Genomic DNA, 21089 nt, shown 5'->3' on the forward strand with positions numbered 1-21089 from the left:
TGAAGTCAGAGCTGGGGTGGGGCTTCCGAGGGCATGATGGCGGTGTCCGGGGATGTCCTCAGCGAGCACGGCATGTCCAGCCACTTTGTTGTGATTATACCCGAAACAAACGTAACATCATGTGTGAGCTGTGCCCCGATTAAAAATAAATTATAGATAAATAAATCATTTGCCTGTCAAACCATGAGAAAATAGAGTCTGGATCCAGAGCTGAATAAATCAGTTTTACTTCCAAAAAATGTCATGTTGAAAACAGGGAGGGATGGGTTAGGAACTATCTCTGCTTGTTCTCTTGCTCCAAACTCTGAATAAAGTAAAATAATAATAGTAATAATCAGAACCGGCATGAGCTGCCAGACTCACACCTGCTCGGAAAGAACCTAGCCTCCTCTGTGTGTCTGGGTGGGCGAAGACCAGGTGCTGTGCCGTCACCCAGAGGCAGGTAAGAAATTACAGATGGGTTTTCGTTACAGACCCCAGTGAACTAGAGGTTTTAAAAATCAGTTCCCACAAATTGTCCACAGGGATAGAGAAATAAGTCTAGCGCCTTTGCTTAGTGTTTTGGGTTTTACGGACACGTCTGGGGTATCCTGAGTGTCGGGTTAGGTCCTGGCGAGAGTCAGGAGTTTGCTGGTTAGTCAAAGGCTTCGTGGGCTGGAACCACGTGTCTACGCACACGGAGCTCAACTACGTACAGTAAGAGGCTTGTGTGGTCAGGTCATTCATTTTAACTTCACAGACCAAACGTAAATAGATCCCCTTCCTTTGATATGGAAATGTTTGAGCTCAGGAAGATTCAGACCTGGAGATGAGAAAAAGTTTATGTGGACCATGTAAAGCTGTCCCTGATGTTCAAAACCGTTCCCTGTAGACGTCCTTCCTGTTAGCGCAGGACGCAGTCGGGCGGCGTCCTGCCTCCTGTTCTCACACCAAGCTCGGCTCGCTCACCTCTGTTTGCACCCAGGGCTCGTCCAGCGCCAGGTGCAGCCCAGCCTCAGATCTGGGCAGAGAGGCTCGTCGGCTTGTTTCCTCACCTGCACAGTGAGAACAAGGATGCACCTGCGCCAGGTAGGCGGTGAGCTGAAAGGGGTCCTGAGATTTAGGATTAACCACATCTCCTGAATGAAAATAATTTCCCACCCAGCACCCTGACAGCCTGGCGGGAGGCACAGTCCATGCCCTTAACAGGTCCTACTTCCAAACTAGAGCAATAGTTGTCATTTTACCGCCCCCCACCCCGCCGTCTGCCCGGGGGTCTGACGGGTGCAGCCTGACCTGTGGGGGCAGGACAGGTGCAGCAGGAATGCAAAAGGAAGGACAAGGGGCATGTGGCCACCGTTCATTTCATACAAAAAGACTCTTGCTGTTTTTTAATTTACAGAAGTTGTGCATCTTTTCAAAAAATTGTATGTTTGAAAAGATGCACAACTTTTTTAAAATGCACAACTTTTTGATGCTAAACTTTAGCATCAAATCTTCCTGGAAAAATATTCTTTTCATTATGATCCAGTGAAGGTACACTTTTAAAATCTACAGTTTTCATGAAAATAAACAAAATACCTTCACGGTTTCTTCACTCTTTAGTGCAGAAAAATACCTCCTACGTTTGAGTGAGTTTGGGCCCTTTGGCAAAGGTGACGAAACCGGGAACCCATTGAATCTGGAGACGAGGACAGCCACACCCGAGAGACGCCGCAGCAGGGGGGCGCCAACCTGGTATCTGGCTGTAAACTCGCTCCTAATACTGACGTTGACATCTACAGAGAAAACCGTTGCCTGACGCTCCGTGAGCACCATTCTCTTGGAATATTATTTAAGATCCACTCTAAATACTCTGCCTGGGTTAGTCTTCCACAGAAGCCATTATGATGTAAACAGGAATCCTACATATAACGCACACATGTCATATGTAGCTATCATCTACATGCTATCATGTGTCTAATACATGATTATAAACACCTGATGTATTACAAACCCAAACAGCTCCTTCTTCCAGACACCAACCGACAAGGGGTGGGTGGGCCGTAGGGAGCGGGCAGTTTTCACTGAAGCAGCCCCTGGAGGGATGCCGGGCGGTCAGTGCCGTGCACCTGCTTTCCTGCAGGAACCATCTGCCTGTTCTCCTGACGGTTCTGTGCTTCCTGTCCTCGAAGCCGTGACGCATGAGGATGTGATCTAGGACCACAGTCCGTCTCCGTAAAAGAAGATTCAGGAGTCCGTGAGTCCCTTTTAATGACAAAAATAGAAAGAGGACCTTCTTAGAAGTAGTAAACAGTACAAAAAACAAGGAAACTACAATAAAGGCTGTATTTCACAAATTAGGAAAGTAAATTAGCACTTAAATGATGTGTTATTTAATTATATGTTTACAAAAATTTAGTAAAGTTAAAAAATTGAAATTAATTTTCCTTCTGACATATTTCGCCTACTGATTTCTCAAATTAACACCTTTACTCAGCCCCTCCTTGAGAAAAAGGGGAAGTTAATGACCCAAATGCAGAAGAAACCCTTCTCTTCCAGAGAAGAATCCAAGTGGTGGGCTCTCAGGATTTTCTATTACCTATTCTATGGAAACACAATCTGGCTGTTAGCAATGGAAGCAGAGCGCAGGGTGCAGAGCATGCTTCCGTGTGTGACTCAGAGAGACGCCCGAGCGGCACCCTGGCCCGTCAGATCTAAGAAGAACGACCCATCTCTGCAAACTAGTGACGTATTTTATTGGTATCACAACTATAGGCTCGTTATAAAATCACACAAAGTTGCAATATTTGCAGGAAAAAGTCATTTCTTAAGAAAATAATTTAACGTTCAGCGCTCAACAGAAGCACTTTCCTCGCAATGCTCTGGCGGTCCATGAATGCAGGGTCCACGGAGGCCACCTTTGCTGCTAGGAAGGCGTGAATGCAGTGCAGGACAGCCGTCAGGTCCGGGAATTCAAGCTCCTGCAAGAAAAAATAAAATGAAATGCTGTAAATCTTAGAAAAGCACGTTACAGAACATTTAACAGATTCTATGCTTTTTGAGCTCCAAGGAAGCCAGGTACAAACGTGCATGAAATAAGGAAGGTTTAGGGTGGGAGGCAGAGTGTGATCAACACTGGACAGTCTGACAGGCTAGCCTGTTTCCTCGCGTCTCACAGAGGTAATGCTCCCGCCTTCCATTTGGGCCCTGACTCCATCTCTGCGGGGTCGGGGGTCACATGACCTCCGTCTTGTCCTATTGACACTGGCCAGTCGGCGCCCTGGTGACACTGTGATACGGATTTCATGCCAAAGATGGTCTTCCCTCTCTCCGCAAACCCCACGCGGGTCCCCACTACGTCCACGAGCAGGTCGGCGTGGACCCGCAGCTGACGCAGGCGTGAGTAAACCGTCCCAGTTAGGGTGCCGCGGGTCATCAGCGTCCTAACGCTTCTGAGGGCGAACATGAAGCTTCTCCGGCTGTCACCCCGCTCTACCCGTGGGGAAGGAGCTTTACACATCTTGTTCTGAGTTTTCTCTTCTACTTTGGCATAATAAAATTCCAAAATAATCGAAAACATCAAAATTCCTTTTAAGAGAACTGCTACCTAATTGACACCTTAACTAAATTTTGTCAAAACTGTCTTGTGCTCTCAACTGTTGAGAGGATATCAGAAGGAAAGTTCCAACAATGCAAGGACAGCAAGGACAGCAAGCTGGCTCGTCTAGTCCCAGATGTGCTCCTTTCCCCACCTGTAAAGGCAGGATCTCTGATATTTTAATTTGGGGGCAGGACCTCCGGGGCACGAGGGAGCAGTCGTCCCCCCCGCCCCCCCGGGTAAGGACATCCTTCCCCACCACCCATCTTAGCTTTTCTGAGCTGCTATTCTTTGTGATTCAAGATCTGACATCTCAAAAATGACTTCACGCTTCCCTTAAACGTGACGTCCACCTCGGTCCCCTCCTGGGACTGCGTATGCCTGTGCCTTCCTTCGGGAAGCTGCGCCTTTCGTGGGATGGGGACAGGATGCAGGTGGACAGCCAGTGTCCTGGGGAGGCCGACATGGGCCCGGGGAGCGGGAGCAGGGTCTCCACGCGGGTGCGTCCAGGTGTGGGAACGGCGGATCTGCCAGCACATGGAGAGTGTCAGCAGGAAGGTGCAGTTGGCACAGAGGACCCCTGCTCATGGAGGGGTGGACCAGGGACCCTCGTGACCTGCGTGACCCCGGCCCCTGTGCTCCCAGACAGCCCGACTCCAGCTACAGGAACCACAGGAGCCCCGTTACTGCTTTCCACTTTGAATTAAGTTCCTCTTTTGCATGCGAGTGAATCTTAACCTTGACAGCTACGGGATTGATTGATTATTGGTGACCGATCACTGTTTATTTTCACTTTGAGTAATGAGTAACGTTCAAGAAACTGAGGTGCATTCTCCTTCGAGAGTGTCCTAATATTCACACGGTTACTGCAGAATTACCTTACCCAGCGGCCCTGCCGTCCCTGGCAGAATCCAGGAGCTGCCCAAACCCCGTGCCGAACTTCAACGCTAGCTGACCCCCTAGTGATGCCCACACCCTGAGACTCGACTCAAATCCCTTAGTCATGGTGACTTATTCCTGGAGGAAAGGAAAGCCAAGTTACATGATACAAGAACACGAGGTTCTTGCAAATTTCACACATACTTAATTCAATATATGTGTTTCCAAGTCATAATTACTGAGCTTCTGGAAGGGACATTTTGAAAAAAGAGCTATAATGTCCATGTCATTTATGCTTCAGGATCTTGCAAATTGGAAATTGCTTCTCAGGTTCCCCACAGACTTACCAAGAGGAGCCCCTGGACCGGAACAAGGAACCAAGGCCACTAGCATGAAGGCCAAATCCAAGCCTGACGTCCACGGTTTCTGATCCACATGTTGACGCCACACACAAAATCTCCGAAAGAGTCAGGGACAAAGTGAAATCACACCACTAAGCTCCACGCAAAACCCCAGTCCATGGTGTTGAAATCCAGGCGATTTGATTTAAAGCCTCAATTCTGACTTTTCCAGATGCTGAGTGAGGCTCCCTGTGAACAACTCACACAACAGCGGCGATTCAGGCCGAGACCAAGGTGTCTGTGGCGCGGCTGGCTTCCTAGCCATGTGTCACCGCAAGGCTCTCTGGACGACACGTCTGCAGCTAGACCTGGGCGGCCCTGCTGACTTCTGACCGCACGCCCACCGGGCAGCCGAGGCCCGACACGGAGAGCCCCCGTGCGGGGGAGAGTGACGTGGGAGGGTGACGGAATCCACAGAGCCGCGCTTCCCTGAAGGGCCCGATGGGGACAGGCGCCGTGAAGTAGGAGCTCTCTGTTCACCGTTCGGAGACAGATTCAAGAAGGTGCAGGTTACTGGGGGCTTCGCACGGCCCCACCGAGTCAATCGTGTTGTCTCTCTCTGATGTGATGCTGGCGGCTTTGTCCCTCAGACTGGTTTGACTCTGTGAAGACAGGGCGTCTTGGAGGCCCGTTCAGCTGACGAACGGATAAAGGACATGTGGTCCATCCGTACAGGGGAGCGCCATCCTGCCTTACGAAGGAAGGGATCCCGCAGGGATGAGCTTTGAGGACACTGTGCCGGGTGGAGCGAGCCAGTCTCAGGAGGACACGCTCTGCACGATCCCCGCACGAAGCAGTGAGATTCCCGGGCGTGGACACAGAGGGAGTGCGCCCCCCGCACGCCGTCTCCCCCACAACCACACCAGCGCTCGGGGCTTAAGGGATCCTGAAGGCACACCGTCGTCTGGAAGGAGGAGGCCTCACCCAGCTGCCGCAGCGCCGCCGGGAGCTTCTCTGCGCCGTGTGCTCACCCTCGAAACCCGCAGCCTCCCGCGTGTTCTCTTCTCACGCACGGTCCAGTCAATCGCGTTTACAGCCCGCAGCTGCACCAGGCGGAGACAGTGTGCCCCTCACAGACCAGAGGGCTGAGGGCCAGAGCGCCGGCCGCTCGCGCCTGGGACAGACACGCCTGCCTTCCACCCCAGGTCCGCCCGCTGTGCCTGGCCCTTTCCTCTGCGGCGTGTGTGTCCTAATGACCTAGATTTTTATAAAATGTTTTTAAGTATTTCATGGTGGCCGAAATAATGACTTGGAATTTGAGTCATAGCTTGCATGATCATCAACTTTTGAGTGTTTTAAGACCTAGAACTTTTCCGTAACGAGATAAAACTTTTAGGAAGCCATGAGGATCTATACTGGGCTCCTCAAAACATGAATCATGAGGTCACCCGGACCTGAGAAAACATTTCTTCTTCCTCAGTCCGCGCTCCGGGTCTGCGCCATCGCTCACAGGACGACACTTCCCATCAGCACACCAACACTGAAATCCCCCGCGTGTCCTCAGTAAATCTTCTCCACTAGAAATCACATCTCCATCCACAGCCCATCGTGGTGCACAAACTGCCGGGCATTTGTCAGAAAGTGTCTGAGCTGACGGACACATCTTCTGATGAGCGGCGGTCAGCCGCAGGTGCTGGTTTCCCCAACTTTGCTCCCCAGGGGACTCTGCAGGTGCGGGAGCCGCAGATGGAGCGTGAACCAGGGAGGTGGGGAACGGCGCTCCCGGGGACAAAGATCAGGACCTGCGCAAGGACAAGACTAGGGGTGGTGACGGCCAGCAGGAGGGACGGTGACAGACACCACAGAACTCCTAGTGAGCGGTCAACCGGCAGAGTGTGGGAAAACCAAAATCCCAAACGCCCAGAGGAGCAGGTTATGGTTGGAAAGAGGGAGTCTCCCTGAGGTCCTGCTTCCCCGGGGCGGCAGGGCCCCAGCAGGGGACAATCCAGCCTGTCCGCCCTCCGGTAAGACGGAGATGTGTTCAAAGTGCCCTCCTGACACCCATGGCTCGCGGCCCAGTCCCGTGTGGAGTTTGCCGGGCCCCCTGCGCCCTCTCTGTCCAGTGAAGGTCACTCACTTGGCTTCCGATCTGATTTCCTTGAAGAAAGTGCTCGTCCACGACCTCTGCGCGCCCCTGTGACTCATCTCTCCTGCTGCTGCGTCTCCAGGCCGTGAAACCTCCTTGCTCCGTTCTCTGCCTCACATTTAAACCACTTCCCCTTTAGCAGACGAGGCAGTTATAACATCATAAATCTTATTTATACGGAAGCTCAGCGGTATTACCTCGCCAGGATGTTAAAAAGTCTGACTTCCCCAAACAGCTCTGACAATAGCTTCTGCCTGCGTCCTCTCCCCAGAGACACCGATCTTAAAGCCGGGCGCCTGCTAGTCCGGGGCCGTCTGCACGAAGTGCAGCCTGGAGAGATCGCTCGCGCCGTGGGGAGGCTGCCGGGGCACAAGGGGCACCCGGGCCTTTTCTCTGCTCTGATAAACATTTTTTTTTAAGATTTTTATTTATTTAACAGAGAGAGATAGCAAGAGCAGGAATACAAGCAGAGGGAGTGGGAGAGGGAGAAGCAGGCTTTCCACTGAGCAGGGAGCCCGATGCGGGGCTCGATCCCAGGACCCTGGGATCATGACCTGAGCTGAAGGCAGATGCTTAACCGACTGAGCCACCCAGGCGACCCTCTGATAAACATTTTATCTGGGAATTTCCACGTTCTAAGGAAGATACATAACTCCCACAGAGACGTCAACAAAGTGAATCTCCTGAAGAGACAGGAAAAAGTTTCCCTCGTTTTGAAATCTGATTAAAAATCCCACATAGACACAGATGAATCGCAACACCAGGAAAAACATGCTCCCATGGTTTGGGGGCTGCCAGTAACTAACGAACACGTGTTAGCCGGTCATTGCCTCTCGTCCACCTCAGACGGGCAGGTGGACGCAGCTACCTGGCAAGGCGGCCCCCGCGGGCCTGGATGCATCTGCCCTCCTGCCTGAGAAAATGACGCCTCGAGGTCACTTCTGCTTTTCTCTGCCTACATCCGTCATGCTTCTCTGCGAGAGAATCTTCAGCCCTCATTCAGGTCCACGCAGCAGGAAGGACTGTGAGCAGGCACTTCAGGATGTGGTCCTGGCTGGTGATCCCGGCTCTCCGTCACCGAGCTCGGGAACAAGGCCGTGGACGGGGAGGAAACGGCTGGTAAGGAGGAGAGGGGTCCGGGCAGGGAGCTTCGTCTGGGCCGCCCGACGGACAGAGCACCACCGCCTGCCCTGTGTTCATGCATTAAGCCCCCACTCGCTCTTCCAGAAGGTTCTGAAATGAAGCTTCTGCCAAAGCTCTGTGGTAACCGGCACCAGGCTGGTTCTCGGCAGGATGGCCTTGGATTGTGAGTGGGGGGCCCGCCATCCCCCCACCCTGCGTCCTGCCCGTTAGCCTCACGTTCCCAGGCCGGCCGGCCCACCACTCCCTCCTTCTGGGCAGCTTGCTCTGGGTGTGGACAAGGGCCGCGGTCACTGCCCCCATCACCAGGTCACCGAGAAACCCTGTGCAACTCGCCCACCCCTTCTCACGGAGGAAACGCCTCTGCCTCTGGCGTTCGCCTGCCCCACATCAGGGTCAACTGGCTGCCAGGCGGTTTTGTCCTTTCTGGAAATCTGGACGTGCAGGCCGGGTCTTCAGACCACTGACTGGAGCACCTGGGGCAGCCTTTTGGCTCCCCGTTCCATGTGGCCACGTTTCCACAACAAGCACGGAAAAGGCACTGTGAGCCGAGATCCGTGTCTGAGGTGGGGCTGCCGAGGCCTGACTCCCGTTCCACATCCCGTCGCCTGGGACCCTCAGCAAGTCACGCGCGCGGACTGGCACTTCCCGCGACCACGGCGTTTGCACCTGGGCCGCAGAGAGGAAGGTGCGGGTGTGCAGGGGGAAACTGTGCTTCCACCCGCTGGAGGCACTTGGTGTCTCCAACGGCCGCTGGTGATGCCCCCAGCGAGGCAGCTTGGCGCACGGACGCTCGTTTAAGGTGGTCTCCATCGGACTACACAGTAGCACACACCACTCTTACTCTTAAGGAAGCCCGCGCTTCCTGAGGGCGGCCACGGTCAGGGTCGGGGAGAGGAGGTGGAGCTCCAGCCCCGCGAGGCCCCAGGGGCCCGAAGTCCCCACGGATGGGGGCGAGGGCCCGACAGTGTCCTCTGAGGCTCTGAGGAGGGACATGCCAGCGGTGTGTGCCATGCTGAAGGACACTGTGTCTCAGGGAGAACCCATGGGTGAAGGCCATCCTTCTAAAAGCCACATCTGTCCCAGTTAAATTACATTCCTGCCGACTGAGCAGACGCGTGGCCATCCGCGCACTCCTGAGTCTGTGGGCTCCGTGCGGACACGTCCTCACACACCTGCAAGCCACGCGACCACTGTGGCCTCTACCCGGGCCCCGCCGGCCATCCCGACCTTTGCCCTCAAGCCCCATCCCTAGCCAGGGTGGGTTCCTGTGGGCCCCGCCCCTCCTGTGCAGACGCCCTCTCATTCCTTCCTTTCCTGCGCGTGGGGACGGCAACTAACGACCCTGTCCACACCGCTGACGACGTAGCACCAGAAATAAACTAATCCCTATCATGACAGAAAGCCGTCCGTGCCTCAGAAGGCATATTTACATCTATCTATTTCTTTACCCACATCTTTGAATTGAAATATCATCTTTTAATTACAAAACTGATATTATTTCGATGTCCAGAATAGAGAGCCTAACAGAGATGGTCTATTAAAAAAAATAGAAGAGACAGTCACGAGAATATGATTTGGCCGACAGGGTGATAAAAACTATGACCGTAATTACCAGGAAGAAAAATAAAACCACCCGGCTCCCCGAGGCCCCCCCATAGCAAGCGTGTCGGCTGCATTTGCAGCTCACAGGGTCAAACCCGCGCCTGGGGCCGCTCCCCATGGCAGCCTTCACCACACCCGCCCAAAATCTTCCCCTGGAAATAGTCCGCAAAACAAAACCACGCGCAAGCAAAGACCCCTGATGTCCTGGGATAGCGGGTTACTGAATCTGCTCGGACAGAAACTGAGCATGTCTGACACGGCTTCTAAACGTCCCATAAATTCCAAAGTGTGTCTCGGTATGCGTCTGGGTTTTCTATAACTCTCCTGGGAAAATGAAGTTCCCCCATAGGACCTGAGGCTCATTTTCAGCTCGTCTGAAAGCTGAGTGGTTAGACATCAGGTAAGTAGACTTTTTTCCTGAAGGACCCGGGCACGTATGGACCTTGGCCCAGACAGGCCATTGTTCTAAAGCCCTTTCTCTCCCACCTGTGAATGCCCAAGCCCAGCGGTCCGAGAGGGGAACGAGTCCGGCCCATCCACAGGCCAGCCCTGAGGCTTGTCTCCTGGGCCGACGGCACTAACGAACATCTCCAAGCCCCTGACAGCCTGAGGCCCGAGACCTGACGTCTGCTTGAGCAGCTGCGGGGCAGGTGTGAGGCTTGGAGAACCAGCAGGTGCACCCAGGGAGCCCCCTCTACTGGGTGGCCTCGAAAACAACGTGTACGAGGGGCGCCTGGCTGGCTCCATCAGCGGAGCAAGTGACTCTCGAGCTCAGGGTCGTGAGTTCAAGCCCCGTGTTGGGTGTAGAGCGTACTTAATAAAAAAGAAAAGAAGAAGAACGTGCACAACAACGCTTTCCAAGGAACAGCTAACTGCGGGGGGCGTCTGAACGTGGGCCGCATGGACACCAGAGGGTGGTGGGGAGACAACAGGCAGATGGACCAGGCTTCCCAGCGCCAGGAGCCCACATTTAGCGTTGTTCCAGCCATCGGAGTGGCACATCCGCAGTCCCATCCCGGCTCTGAGTCCCATCCCATCACGTCACCGTGGTGGAATCCTAACCGAGAGGAGAGAATCCATTCAACAGAAGGTCATTAAGAAATAGTAACTCAGCTTCTCGGGGACGTGCGCCTTCTTTCACGGCAGGATTGTGTCTTACGGGTTTCATCTCTGTCCCTGGTTCTGAACGTCTCCTTCGCCCCACGTCCCAACACTGGCAGAGGCCCTGGACACAGCCGACGCTGGACGGTGTCTTCCCAGTGAAAGTCTACAGGAAGGCGACAACCTCAGAGGCAGAGGAGTTGACTCGAAATCAGGCGGAGGCCAGCAGATGAGAAGCTGCAAGGCCGCTGGGGGTGGCTTCGTGGGGACCAGGCAGGGTCCTGTTGGCTGGCACGCCCGTGTGCCCCGTGCTGCGGAGTGAGAGTTTCACGGAACGCAAAGGGAGCCTTGGCGGTCGCTGGGCTAGCTGCCTGTGCTCTACGGGCGGGCTGGCCTTAGTCTTTCTCCTGAAAATGGGGACATGATGACTTCCGAGCCAGAAGGAGGCCAGGCTGAGCTAGAGACCCACATGCTATTAACTGAGCTGCGGCGGCCACACGGCAGGGCGCTGAGGGTGTCTGAGGCTTCCGGCAGGGTTCCAGTGAGTGGGCCGCAGACTCACGGACCTCACGGAGCCTCCCCGACGGCTCGCCGCACGAAGTGAGAGCTGGCCGGCACATGACTACCGTCTCTGCCCTGGGAACCTCCTCTCCTCGGTGCTGGTAACTCAAGGACAAGGCTTGTGCTCAGAGAGTCGGTTCCATGGCGTTTGTTAGTGTGAACACTGTGGTTCTATACCTTTGGCCACACAGGCTCCAAACCAAGACAAAGACGTCACCTAGAGCTCCGAAGTTCAAACGTGGCTACTTCATTTCTGGGATGAGCCACTTAGGAACCTGGTGCAGGAGCAGAGAGAGAGAGACAGAGATGCTGAATGGCAGAGAGACAGAGACACTGAGAGACAGAGACACACGGACAGAGACAAAGACACAGAGAGACAGAGACACACAGAGAGAGACAGAAAAGGAGACAGAGGGACAGAGGGAGCGCGCTAGCCCTGTTGTTGTTCCAGCTCCATGAGAACGGGTTAGGAGACAACCCCACAGACACTCTGGGAGGGGCCACACTCACAGGCACCGCTCCTGCTCACACCCACTGTCACGTGGAACGCCCAGTGGCCCACCCGCGTGTCTCCACGTGGTGGCGCTGCCTCGCTGTGCCCCCCTCCCTGCACCACCTGTTTCCCAGCTCCTCCAGGTCGGCCGCATCGATGACGAGTGCCGTGGTACCAATGCTCTTGGCCACAGAAGCTCAGCAGCCTCGTTTCAGGCTCAGAAACACAACTTCCTTTACTCACCCGAGCGCTCGGACGTTTTACATACAAGCGTGTGCCCCCGCCCAGGCTCCGAAGCCCTGTCAGCACGCTGGGCCGACTCCCTGAGAGCCGAGCAGCAGGTGTTGGTGGAGTTTACCCGCTCGGTCACTTGCGGGTGACAGTCACACTCCACTGCTCCTCCCGGAGACACACTCACCCTTCGTTAACAGCGCGCTGCCTTCAACAAGCACAACGGGCTTCCTGCACGCGCACGGGCGATCACCCACACGTAGCATCGAGAGTCTCGGACTTTAAAGGCAATTGGAACAATTTCCTCCTTGGAAACTGATAAAAATTTTTGTGCGTGTATCTAATTTGCTCTTTCTTTCTTTTTTTTTTATTTAAGATTTTATTTATTTATTTGAGAGAGAGCACATGAGAGTGGGGAGGGTCAGAGGGAGAAGCAGACTCCCTGCCGAGCAGGGAGCCCGATGCGGGACTTGATCCCAAGACTCCAGGATCATGACCTGAGCCAAAGGCAGACGCTTAACCGACTGAGCCACCCAGGCGCCCCTAATTTGCTCTTTCTTTGTTCATTAATCTATTCGTTTAAACACACTTGTTAAGTGCTGAAGTCAAAAAGCTAAAATCAAGCTGCCCTTCAGCTACTCAGTCTGTTGGGAGAAGTGAAATCCTAGAGAAGCATGCACGATGTCCACATGGCTCCCGGAGCTAGGTCAGGCGATGTAGGAGCCGGGGACACTGGGAAGGGCACCGTTGCCCCGAGGCTCAGTCCTTCTGGTCCACAGTTCATGGCAGCAACATGCGGCCAACACGCGGAACAGGAGGAAAGCAGATCCTTCACTTCACAATTCCTTTAGGAGAAGGAGATGAGAAGAAGAAAACCAAATATTTTCTTTAAAAACTGCTGCACCCCCTGCCCTGCAGCCATGGAAGCGGCCTGGAGTCAGTGCCAATCTCTGCACACATCCCAGGCTCATGAGTGGTGTCCTGGGGCCCCCGAGCCCCTCAGATTCCGGGGGACCCTGCGTTCTCACAACGCACTCGTCACCGAGGCACTGCTCGGTCCAAACAGTCCAGAGAGTTTTCAATAAATATTAGGAGGAAAATCGTTCCACGGTTATCACTCCTTGAACCAGGAAATGCAGGTAACAGGAACACCGTCTTCTCTGAGGCAATAACCCGTTCCTGAGTGACATACCACTCCCACCCAGTACCTGCAAAAGCTGGGGTTACCCACTCAGACGTCCGTCCCGAGGGCTGTTTGTTTAAACGGAGCCTCAAACCTGAGGGTTCTCACGGGGTCCAGACTCCCCTTCTGTCTTTTCCAATTTTCCTGTCCCTCACAAGCTGTAGTACACGTGGATGTCGGCTCAAGGTGGCTTCTGGAAACAGCCGTTCTGCGCCCAGTTCTGCTCCTGGAGGCCCACCACACACGCATTCTCTCCTCGGCCGGGGGAGAGAATTTGCATCACCACCTGCCCAGACCCCGCAAGGCCCTGCCAGGGCTCCAGGCAGCATGCCCACCGGCCCCTCACTGCACCTCTGTCTCTCTGTGTATAGCTGGGTTCTCGTATTCTCAACTGTATTTTTTTTACAGAGACATCACAGCAAACTATTTAAGCTTCAAGCCCTTCAAATCTTGTGTCCATCCCTGTGGCCCCACAACTTTCTAGGGCTCTGTCTTCACCAAATGAAAACAGAACCGGTCCAGTCTACAAATGCCGCAAGGAAATTAAGATGTTTCAAACACATGCCCCAAATTCACATGCTGTATCTCACACTGTCCAGTTTAGATTACCCAGGTCCCACTCTTCTCATGAATACAGATCACCAAAAGTTCTAAACCTTAAAAAAATCAAAATAAATGCCTTTCAACCTAGTGAAACCTGTGTTGCCTGTCAAAAGGACCCTCTGATATCACAGAAGGTGCTGGATATTCCCAAAGCATGCGCCCTAGGTCAGCAGGTGCCCTGCCGGAAGCTGCTAGAATATCCACAAGCATGAAACCCTTCAGACCTACTGCGAACTGACTTCCAAAGTGTCGCCCATGCTCCCAAAGAATGCACTGGAATAAGAGGTTTGCAGGATTTTAGCAGGAAACCTGTTGCCAGCTCCTCCAAAGGCCAATCAAGTACCAACCAGGTTACCCATGGTCGCCGTGTTAATGCAGGGAAAATGCCAAATATAGAATCATCTCAAGTCTCCCCACTCCCTCCCACGCTGCTGGTGGCGGGTCTCCCCTGGACTCCGTGTGCCCCCCTCACCACCGTGTCCTGCGTCCGGACGAGGTCTGCTGTCTCACCTGCTGCCCCATCACACCCCCTCATGACCTAAGTGCCCGGAGAGCATTTACGTTCAGGCTTTGATTTTATCCATTCCCCAAACGTAAGAATATCAACAGTTTCTGTATAATTGCAGTTGTGCTTAAAAAGTAGATACGGCAGGTGCCTGGTGGCTCAGTCGGTGAAGCGTCTGCCTTCAGCTCAGGTCATGATCTCAGGGTCCTGGGATCGAGCCTCTCATGGGGCTCCCTGCTCTGCAGGGAGTCTGCTTCTCCTGCTCTCCCCACTCTTGCTCTCTCAAATAAATAAAAATCTTTAAAAAAAACATAGATACGGAACATTATTTCATTAAACTCAATAAAAAGATGTTAAAAACTGACATCTGGCTATAACCACGTCCTCTGTGATGTGTCTTCTGATTTCATCACAACACGATGCAGGAAAGAGTTGGATCTATTTACAAACCGTATGTGTTCGTGGGTCTCACACATTTGGTTTTTTCTTTCTTTTCTTAGTGCCCTGGATTTATCCTTTGATTTGTCTTTAGTTATATTAAAACTGGGTTGTTGACAATACGTGTACATAAAACACGGAAAAAATCCTTTGTTGGCAGTAAAACAGCTCAGTGCCGTGAACTTGTAAGTTGTGCCTGAGCTCCTTTTGTTAACGGCGTTTTGGTCTCAGTATTACAGACAACGCATCAGCTGAATTGTGCATAATGCAGTTTGTAAAACTCTTCCTTTCAATTCTGGCTTCTCATGTGTCTTTTTTTTTTTTTTTTAAGATTTTATTTATTTGAGAGAGAGGGAGTGAGAGAGAGCATGAGAGGAGAGAGGGTCAGAGGGAGAAGCAGACTCCCTGCTGAGCAGGGAGCCTGATGTGGGACTTGATCCTGGGACTCCGGGATCATGACCTGAGCTGAAGGCAGTCACTTAACCAACTGAGCCACCCAGGCACCCTCATGTGTCTTCTTGTTCTTTTTTGGGTTTTGTTTTTGTTTTTGAGAGAGAGAGAGAGAGGGAGAGAGAGAATGTGTGCAGGGGGTGAGGGGCAGAGAGAAAGAATCTCAGACTCCGTGCGTCCACACAGGGCTTGATCTCACCCCTGAGATCATGACCTGAGATGAAACCAGGAGTCAGATGCTTAACCGACTGAGCCACCCAGATGCCCCATCTCATGTATTTTTAAATATCGATCTCCTGTTAACGTTTGGTAATGAACTTGTGATTTTTAGTAGAATCAATTAATATGTTTCAGTGATCCTGGTCTTAGGCTGTAAGCATCTCTATAGGAGACAGACTCCCGGCTCTTCTGATGTCCCGGCCATCTGAGCTCTGAGGTGGGTCGTCTGCATGCAGGGGGAACGAAAACACCATCTGACCATTAGGTCTTACTCCACGTGTGGCTGGCAGCAGCGTAAACCAGGTTCCCTACCTTCACCTCTATCTGTTTCGTGTCCAGATGCTGGAACAGCAGCTTCACTCGAGTGTTTCCATCATCTGAAGATCCCTTAAGCTGAGAAAATTTAAATCTCCAGAGCACATTCTGCAAAAGAATGAAATTATGATTTAGAAATAGCTCACTTACGTCATTAATATCTATTCATATATTAAATACTCCATTTTTAAAAATGCAGACATCTGCTTCATTTTTTTATCTACCCTGAGCATGTGATAAGAGCGTCCACCTTCCCCTTCTTCAGTCTGTGCAAAGTGACCTCCTCAGACTGCCCGCATCCTCTCTGTCCCTGCACTGGGCTCCAGGTGTCCCGCAGTCCCAGACCCCGACCTGGCAGCACGCTTCCCGCCACCCCACCCACCCTCCCTGGCTTTCTCCTTCCTGTACGTGGCTACCAGCGTCATATGATCACTGCTCCTTCTTCTGCTCGCAAGACTTTTTATTTATTTATTTATTTATTTTTAATTTTATTATGTTAGTCACCATACATCATTGGTTTTTGATGTAGTGTTCCACGATCCATTGTTTTCGTATAACACCCGGTGCTCCATGCAATACGTGCCCTCCTTAACACCCATCACCGGGCTAACCCCCCCCCCCGGCCCCAAAACCCTGTTTGTTTCTCAGAGTCCATAGTCTCTCATGGTTCATCTCTTCCTCCAATTCTGTTAAAATCCACTAGGAGGCCCACTTCTTGCTATAGAGCACGAGACTTGGTCCCCGGTGCAGACAGAAGGAAAACTTCATTCCCACTGACGGCCCCACCTGGGGCTTGTCCAAATCACCTCACGTCGGTTTCTCCTGCACCAAAGCTGAGAAAGGCAGTGATCACATCTTCGTACTGCTGCAAAAATAACGGGCTGTTTACTAAGGTACTTCAAGATGAAATGTGCTTCATAAATTCTCACTGTTTAATAAAAAAGAAAGTCTGTAGCAAATAAAGACTTAGTGGTTTTTATAAAAGTTAGTCTGTGCTTACAGACACTTCATGAGAAACGTCTTCATCTCCCAGAAGAATCCAGTGCAAGCTGCAGTTTCTAGTATATAAAAGTGCTTGTTTTGAAAGAGTGAACCATCTTTCTCTAAGTGTCACAAAAGGCGAAGAGGCAGCGACAGTGGGGGAGGGATTCAAAGGCACTTTTGCCCTGGCGACCCCTGACCCCTCACCCCCACTGACCTCAGGGTCTTGTACTTCTTTCTTTTTTTTGAATCCAGGCTCCGTGTTTCAGGGCAAAGTGTCCAAACAAGCTCCATCAGGTGCTGGGACTCCGGAACTCCATCAGGGTCTCAGGGAACAATATCCGGGTCTTTGCTTTCAGGATGAGGAAGGTGGGTCTACACCAGCCTCAGCGGGGTTGGGTGTTCTCACTCCCAGCCGGAGAGCCTCTTCATGTTGGAATTAGGAGGTTCTGCCCAGAACTCACACTGCAGGCGCCGCTTCCTCGGAAGCAGCCCCTGGCCCACTGCCATCAGCCACCAAGCAAAAACCACAGCACAGTTAACCAGAAGGTGCACTGAGGACGGTGAGCAGAGCGCTGGCCAAGCTGCCGGGCTCCCAGGGCTCCTGTGCCTGCCGGCGTGCCCGCCTCTGACACTCAGACAGAATGGCCCAAATCTTGTCTGCCTTGGACGTTAACACTCCCCCGCTTTCACGCGGGAACCTGTCATCAAGGGAAGCCAGGGGCATCCTGGGCATCATGGTTTTGCCAAATTCCTTGGCAAAGCCCAGACGGCTCTGTGATGAACAACAGAACCACATGTGGTTCAAATCTGATTACGAGGAAGAGCCTAATAGGGGTCGACCCTCATCAGGATAACACTTAGGAATTACCTCAGTAATTAACATCTCACGTGGTGTCAGCTGTTGAGATATTACAGACAAAAGACCTCCGCGAAGCGCCGCTGCTGATCCTCACAACGGAGTCCTGCGGGTTTATTACTGTTACCTTCCAGCACATTCTCTCCACACTGACCCTGTCCTGAACCTGTCTTGCTTTCAAAGGAACACTGCCTTTGGAGAGCACACACCCACAGTTCACTGGTGTTCAGTTATGTCCGATTTTCTCCCACAGCCGCGCTGCATCAGGGACGAGGGCGCTTTCATCAGCCACTGTGCAGGGAGCCGGGTGCAGGGCTGTCTGACTGACCGTGGGCGCACCCACACCACACCCACACGCGATTTTGCAGGACAAGATGGCGGGGCGGGGGAGCAGGAGGTGGGGGGCAGGAGGTGGGGGAGTTGGGGGCTGGGGGGCAGGAGGTGGGGGGGTTGGGAGGCCGGGGGGGTGGGAGGCGGCTCCCGTGCAGTGGAACTTCCTCTGCTGGTGGGCTCTTTCTGAGTCACTTCCAAGTCCTTCTGAAGTCTTCTTTCTTGTACCTAAAACAGAACTTTTCCTGAAGAAACCGAACATGCCATTTCCATGAAGGATGCCGTGTCTGCACGTGTCACCTGAAAGAGGTACCAGGCCAGTAGCTGAGTTTTGGGATTGTAAGCTCTTCTCCAAAACACGCGTGGGCTCCCCAGGTGGGATCATGATGGCTGTCCGCCTGGACCTCAAGTGCCGCCCCCACCCCACACACAGGCGGGAGACGCGTCTGGACACAGGGTGAGGTGGGAGGGAATCCTGGGTTTCGGGTCTCGACCTTGGAAGACGAAAGCATTTGCTGAGGTTGTAGTGATCCAACAACAGTCCCCCAGTCAAGCGCGTGTTACAGGAAACACCCTGCTAGGTCGTGAGTGGTGACCGTCATGGCTCGAGTCCTTCCTGACACACCTGTCTTGTTAACTACTGACAACGAAAGCAGGGCCCCCAGGGGCCGGCTGGACAGCCCTGGGTCGGGTTCGCGGTGTCTGTGGCATCACTCATCCTGCATGGCCACGCTGTGGGGCTCTTCCTGCCAGTCAGGCCAGACCCAAACTGACACTTCCTCTCTGACAAGAAAGTCATTCCTTCCCAGTTTTTTCAAATCTAATCTTTCTGTTCTTCCTTGTGGGATTATTGGGTTCCAGCCCAGCAGGGAATCAGGCGAGAGGACTTCCACAAGGACCGCCACGCATCACCCTCAACGGAGACGCGTTATTTCTCTGCTGTCTGTGTGGAATGTCTCATCGGCAGGAAGACGTTCTGGAATGCAAGCTCACGTTTACAGACAAGGCCGCTTCCCAACACGACCCCAGGCAGAAAGCAAATTGGGGAAAGTTCACTCTGGTCCTAGATCTCAAGCGACACTTGATGGCTCGTCTGTGGGCTGTCTTGCTTCTCTGCTGCCCGATGGCCCACAATCTGTTCCCTGCTTCTTGCTGATGTCCTCTCCGGCTTCTGATTTGGTACACCAGAAATGGGACGTTGGTTACCACCAAACCAGAGGGATCAAGAGTGAACAGTCATGGCCGCCCAGCAGGCCGCCGAGTGAGCTGGGCGTGTGCAGGAACCCGTGGCTTCTGCGCAGAGACCCATGTCAGCCCCAGCAAGAAGGCGGGGATGCACGCGCACAGAGAGGTCTGGTTTATTCTGGCTTAAATGGTTTGAAGATATTTGTCTAGAAATTTAAAGATATTGGACAACACGGTTCTCATTTGTTTTGTAAGAGCAGGAAAAATGTGCACGGCCAAGCATGTTTGCTTCCCGGTGATGGCAGGTCTCGCGTTTCACTCCCTTCCCATGCTGCAGAGGGACAGCTGATGTGAGCGGTTCACGCGTGGAGACGCGAGCGGTTCACGTGTGGAGACAACCGCTCACCTCTCCTCTGGCAAACACAGAAGTGGGGAGCTAAGGAATCTGACCAAACGTTTACTTCCGAGGCTCATGTCCATGCAGGTGCCCAGCATTCAAACTGAGACCCCTACCAAAACCTCGTCTTTGTTCTTATGAACATTTGGTGAATAATACCGCCACCACATTGTGGGGCTACTTCTGACCCAGAAGTAACTCAAAATGGTCTGATCTAAAGCATATTATAGCACGGAAATATGAATTATCTTGTGAATATAGGCGTGGTCAATCTCAATCTAAATGTTTCTAAGGCCAAAAAAAATCTATGTGATTTTTCCCTAATAACTTATATTAACAATATATTGAGAAAACACCATTTTCATAATTATTCACAATTATTCATATCAATCTAGAAATAATGGAAAACCTATGTATACTGAATTTACAAATGTCATCATACATTAAAAGAATAAAGATGTGTCAAATGGAAAAGAGTTATAAGTATTTCATAGATTTACAACCCACTGGTATACTCTTCACAGTTAAGCCGCAAAAGCTTTTCTTTTGAAAATTAATTCAAATATTGTAAATTTAAAAATTTTAAAAAGGCATACACGTAACAAGGCTCTGGAACAATTTTCTTTTTGTCACATGTTCTTTAAAATTTCCAGTTACTGTCTTAAATCACGACAAATACATAAGTCTGCTTGAGATTCTCTCTCCCTCTGCCCCTCCCTCCTCTCTCTCCCCCTTCCCTGAAAAGTAAATAAACAAATAAATAAACACTAGGTAGAGCCCTACTGTGAAACCTCCTACCCTTTTCCTGGGAGGGAATAAAGTAAGAGCGCAGTGAGTTTTCTAGTGGAGAATTCTATTAAGGAGGCAGCCCCTCCTCAGAACAGAGCTCCCGGCTCTGCACCTTGTTGCTGGCCATTCCGTGCACGGCAGGGTGCTTACAGTGTCTGTGATCTCCCCCCGACTAGATGCCAGCAGAAACACCCCTTCAAATTCCCCCAAGGGCAAACTCGCCCCCGTGGGAGCCACTGTCTAGAAGAATGGGGAAGACATGGGCCAGACCTCTGAAAAGCTAGGGTGCGATTTCACAGGGCATCCCGAGTTGGCTGCGATGATTAACTCATAGAAGAGAGTATCCGAAGGTTTTACAGGGAGGTCTGGAAATAAACACTGGTGAGACTGCCACTTGAGATGTGGCGTCCCCAGCTCCGTGCCGACCCACGGCCGGGCACAGGCTAAGCCGGTGGGCTCTGCGCCCCTGCCGTGTGATGCACCTGTCCTGCCCACGTGTCCCCATCCTGCATTCTGAATGAGCCCCGTGGGATGACATACTATGGGCTGAGGTGAACGCTCGGGCTCACGGAGATGCTGGTGGAAATGGTGGTCTCCTGTGCGGTAAGGGGAAGTCAACCACAGCTGAGCACCTACCTGATGAGACCCGCCGGGAACGGCTGCTGTTCTCTCACCAAGATGCTCAGGTTTGAGGCCAGGCAGTAGATAACATTTCTTTCCAAAGTGTTTACCTTCAGGCTGGAGGTCTTCCCCTCGAGCAGGACCCAGGAGACCCTTCT

At 52.4% G+C, this 21089-nt stretch overlaps 1 protein-coding gene across 1 annotated transcript in view; it reads right to left on the reverse strand.

Moving 5' to 3' along the window:
- Positions 1 to 2518: 2518 nt before the first annotated feature.
- The window catches only part of SNTG2 (syntrophin gamma 2), a 156007-nt gene continuing 137436 nt past the window's right edge, over positions 2519 to 21089 (reverse strand). The window contains exons 16-17 of the mRNA XM_064573510.1: positions 15767 to 15877; positions 2519 to 2942 (exon numbers count right to left, since the gene is read on the reverse strand). Coding sequence (XP_064429580.1) covers positions 2802 to 2942; positions 15767 to 15877 — 252 coding nt within the window. The 3' untranslated portion in view covers positions 2519 to 2801. The remainder of the gene's footprint in view (positions 2943 to 15766; positions 15878 to 21089) is intronic.

The sequence above is a fragment of the Mirounga angustirostris genome, unplaced genomic scaffold, assembly GCF_029215605.1.
Source record: "Mirounga angustirostris isolate CCGP_5_RB_7025 unplaced genomic scaffold, mMirAng1.0.hap1 SCAF_10, whole genome shotgun sequence".
Taxonomy (NCBI): domain Eukaryota; kingdom Metazoa; phylum Chordata; class Mammalia; order Carnivora; family Phocidae; genus Mirounga; species Mirounga angustirostris.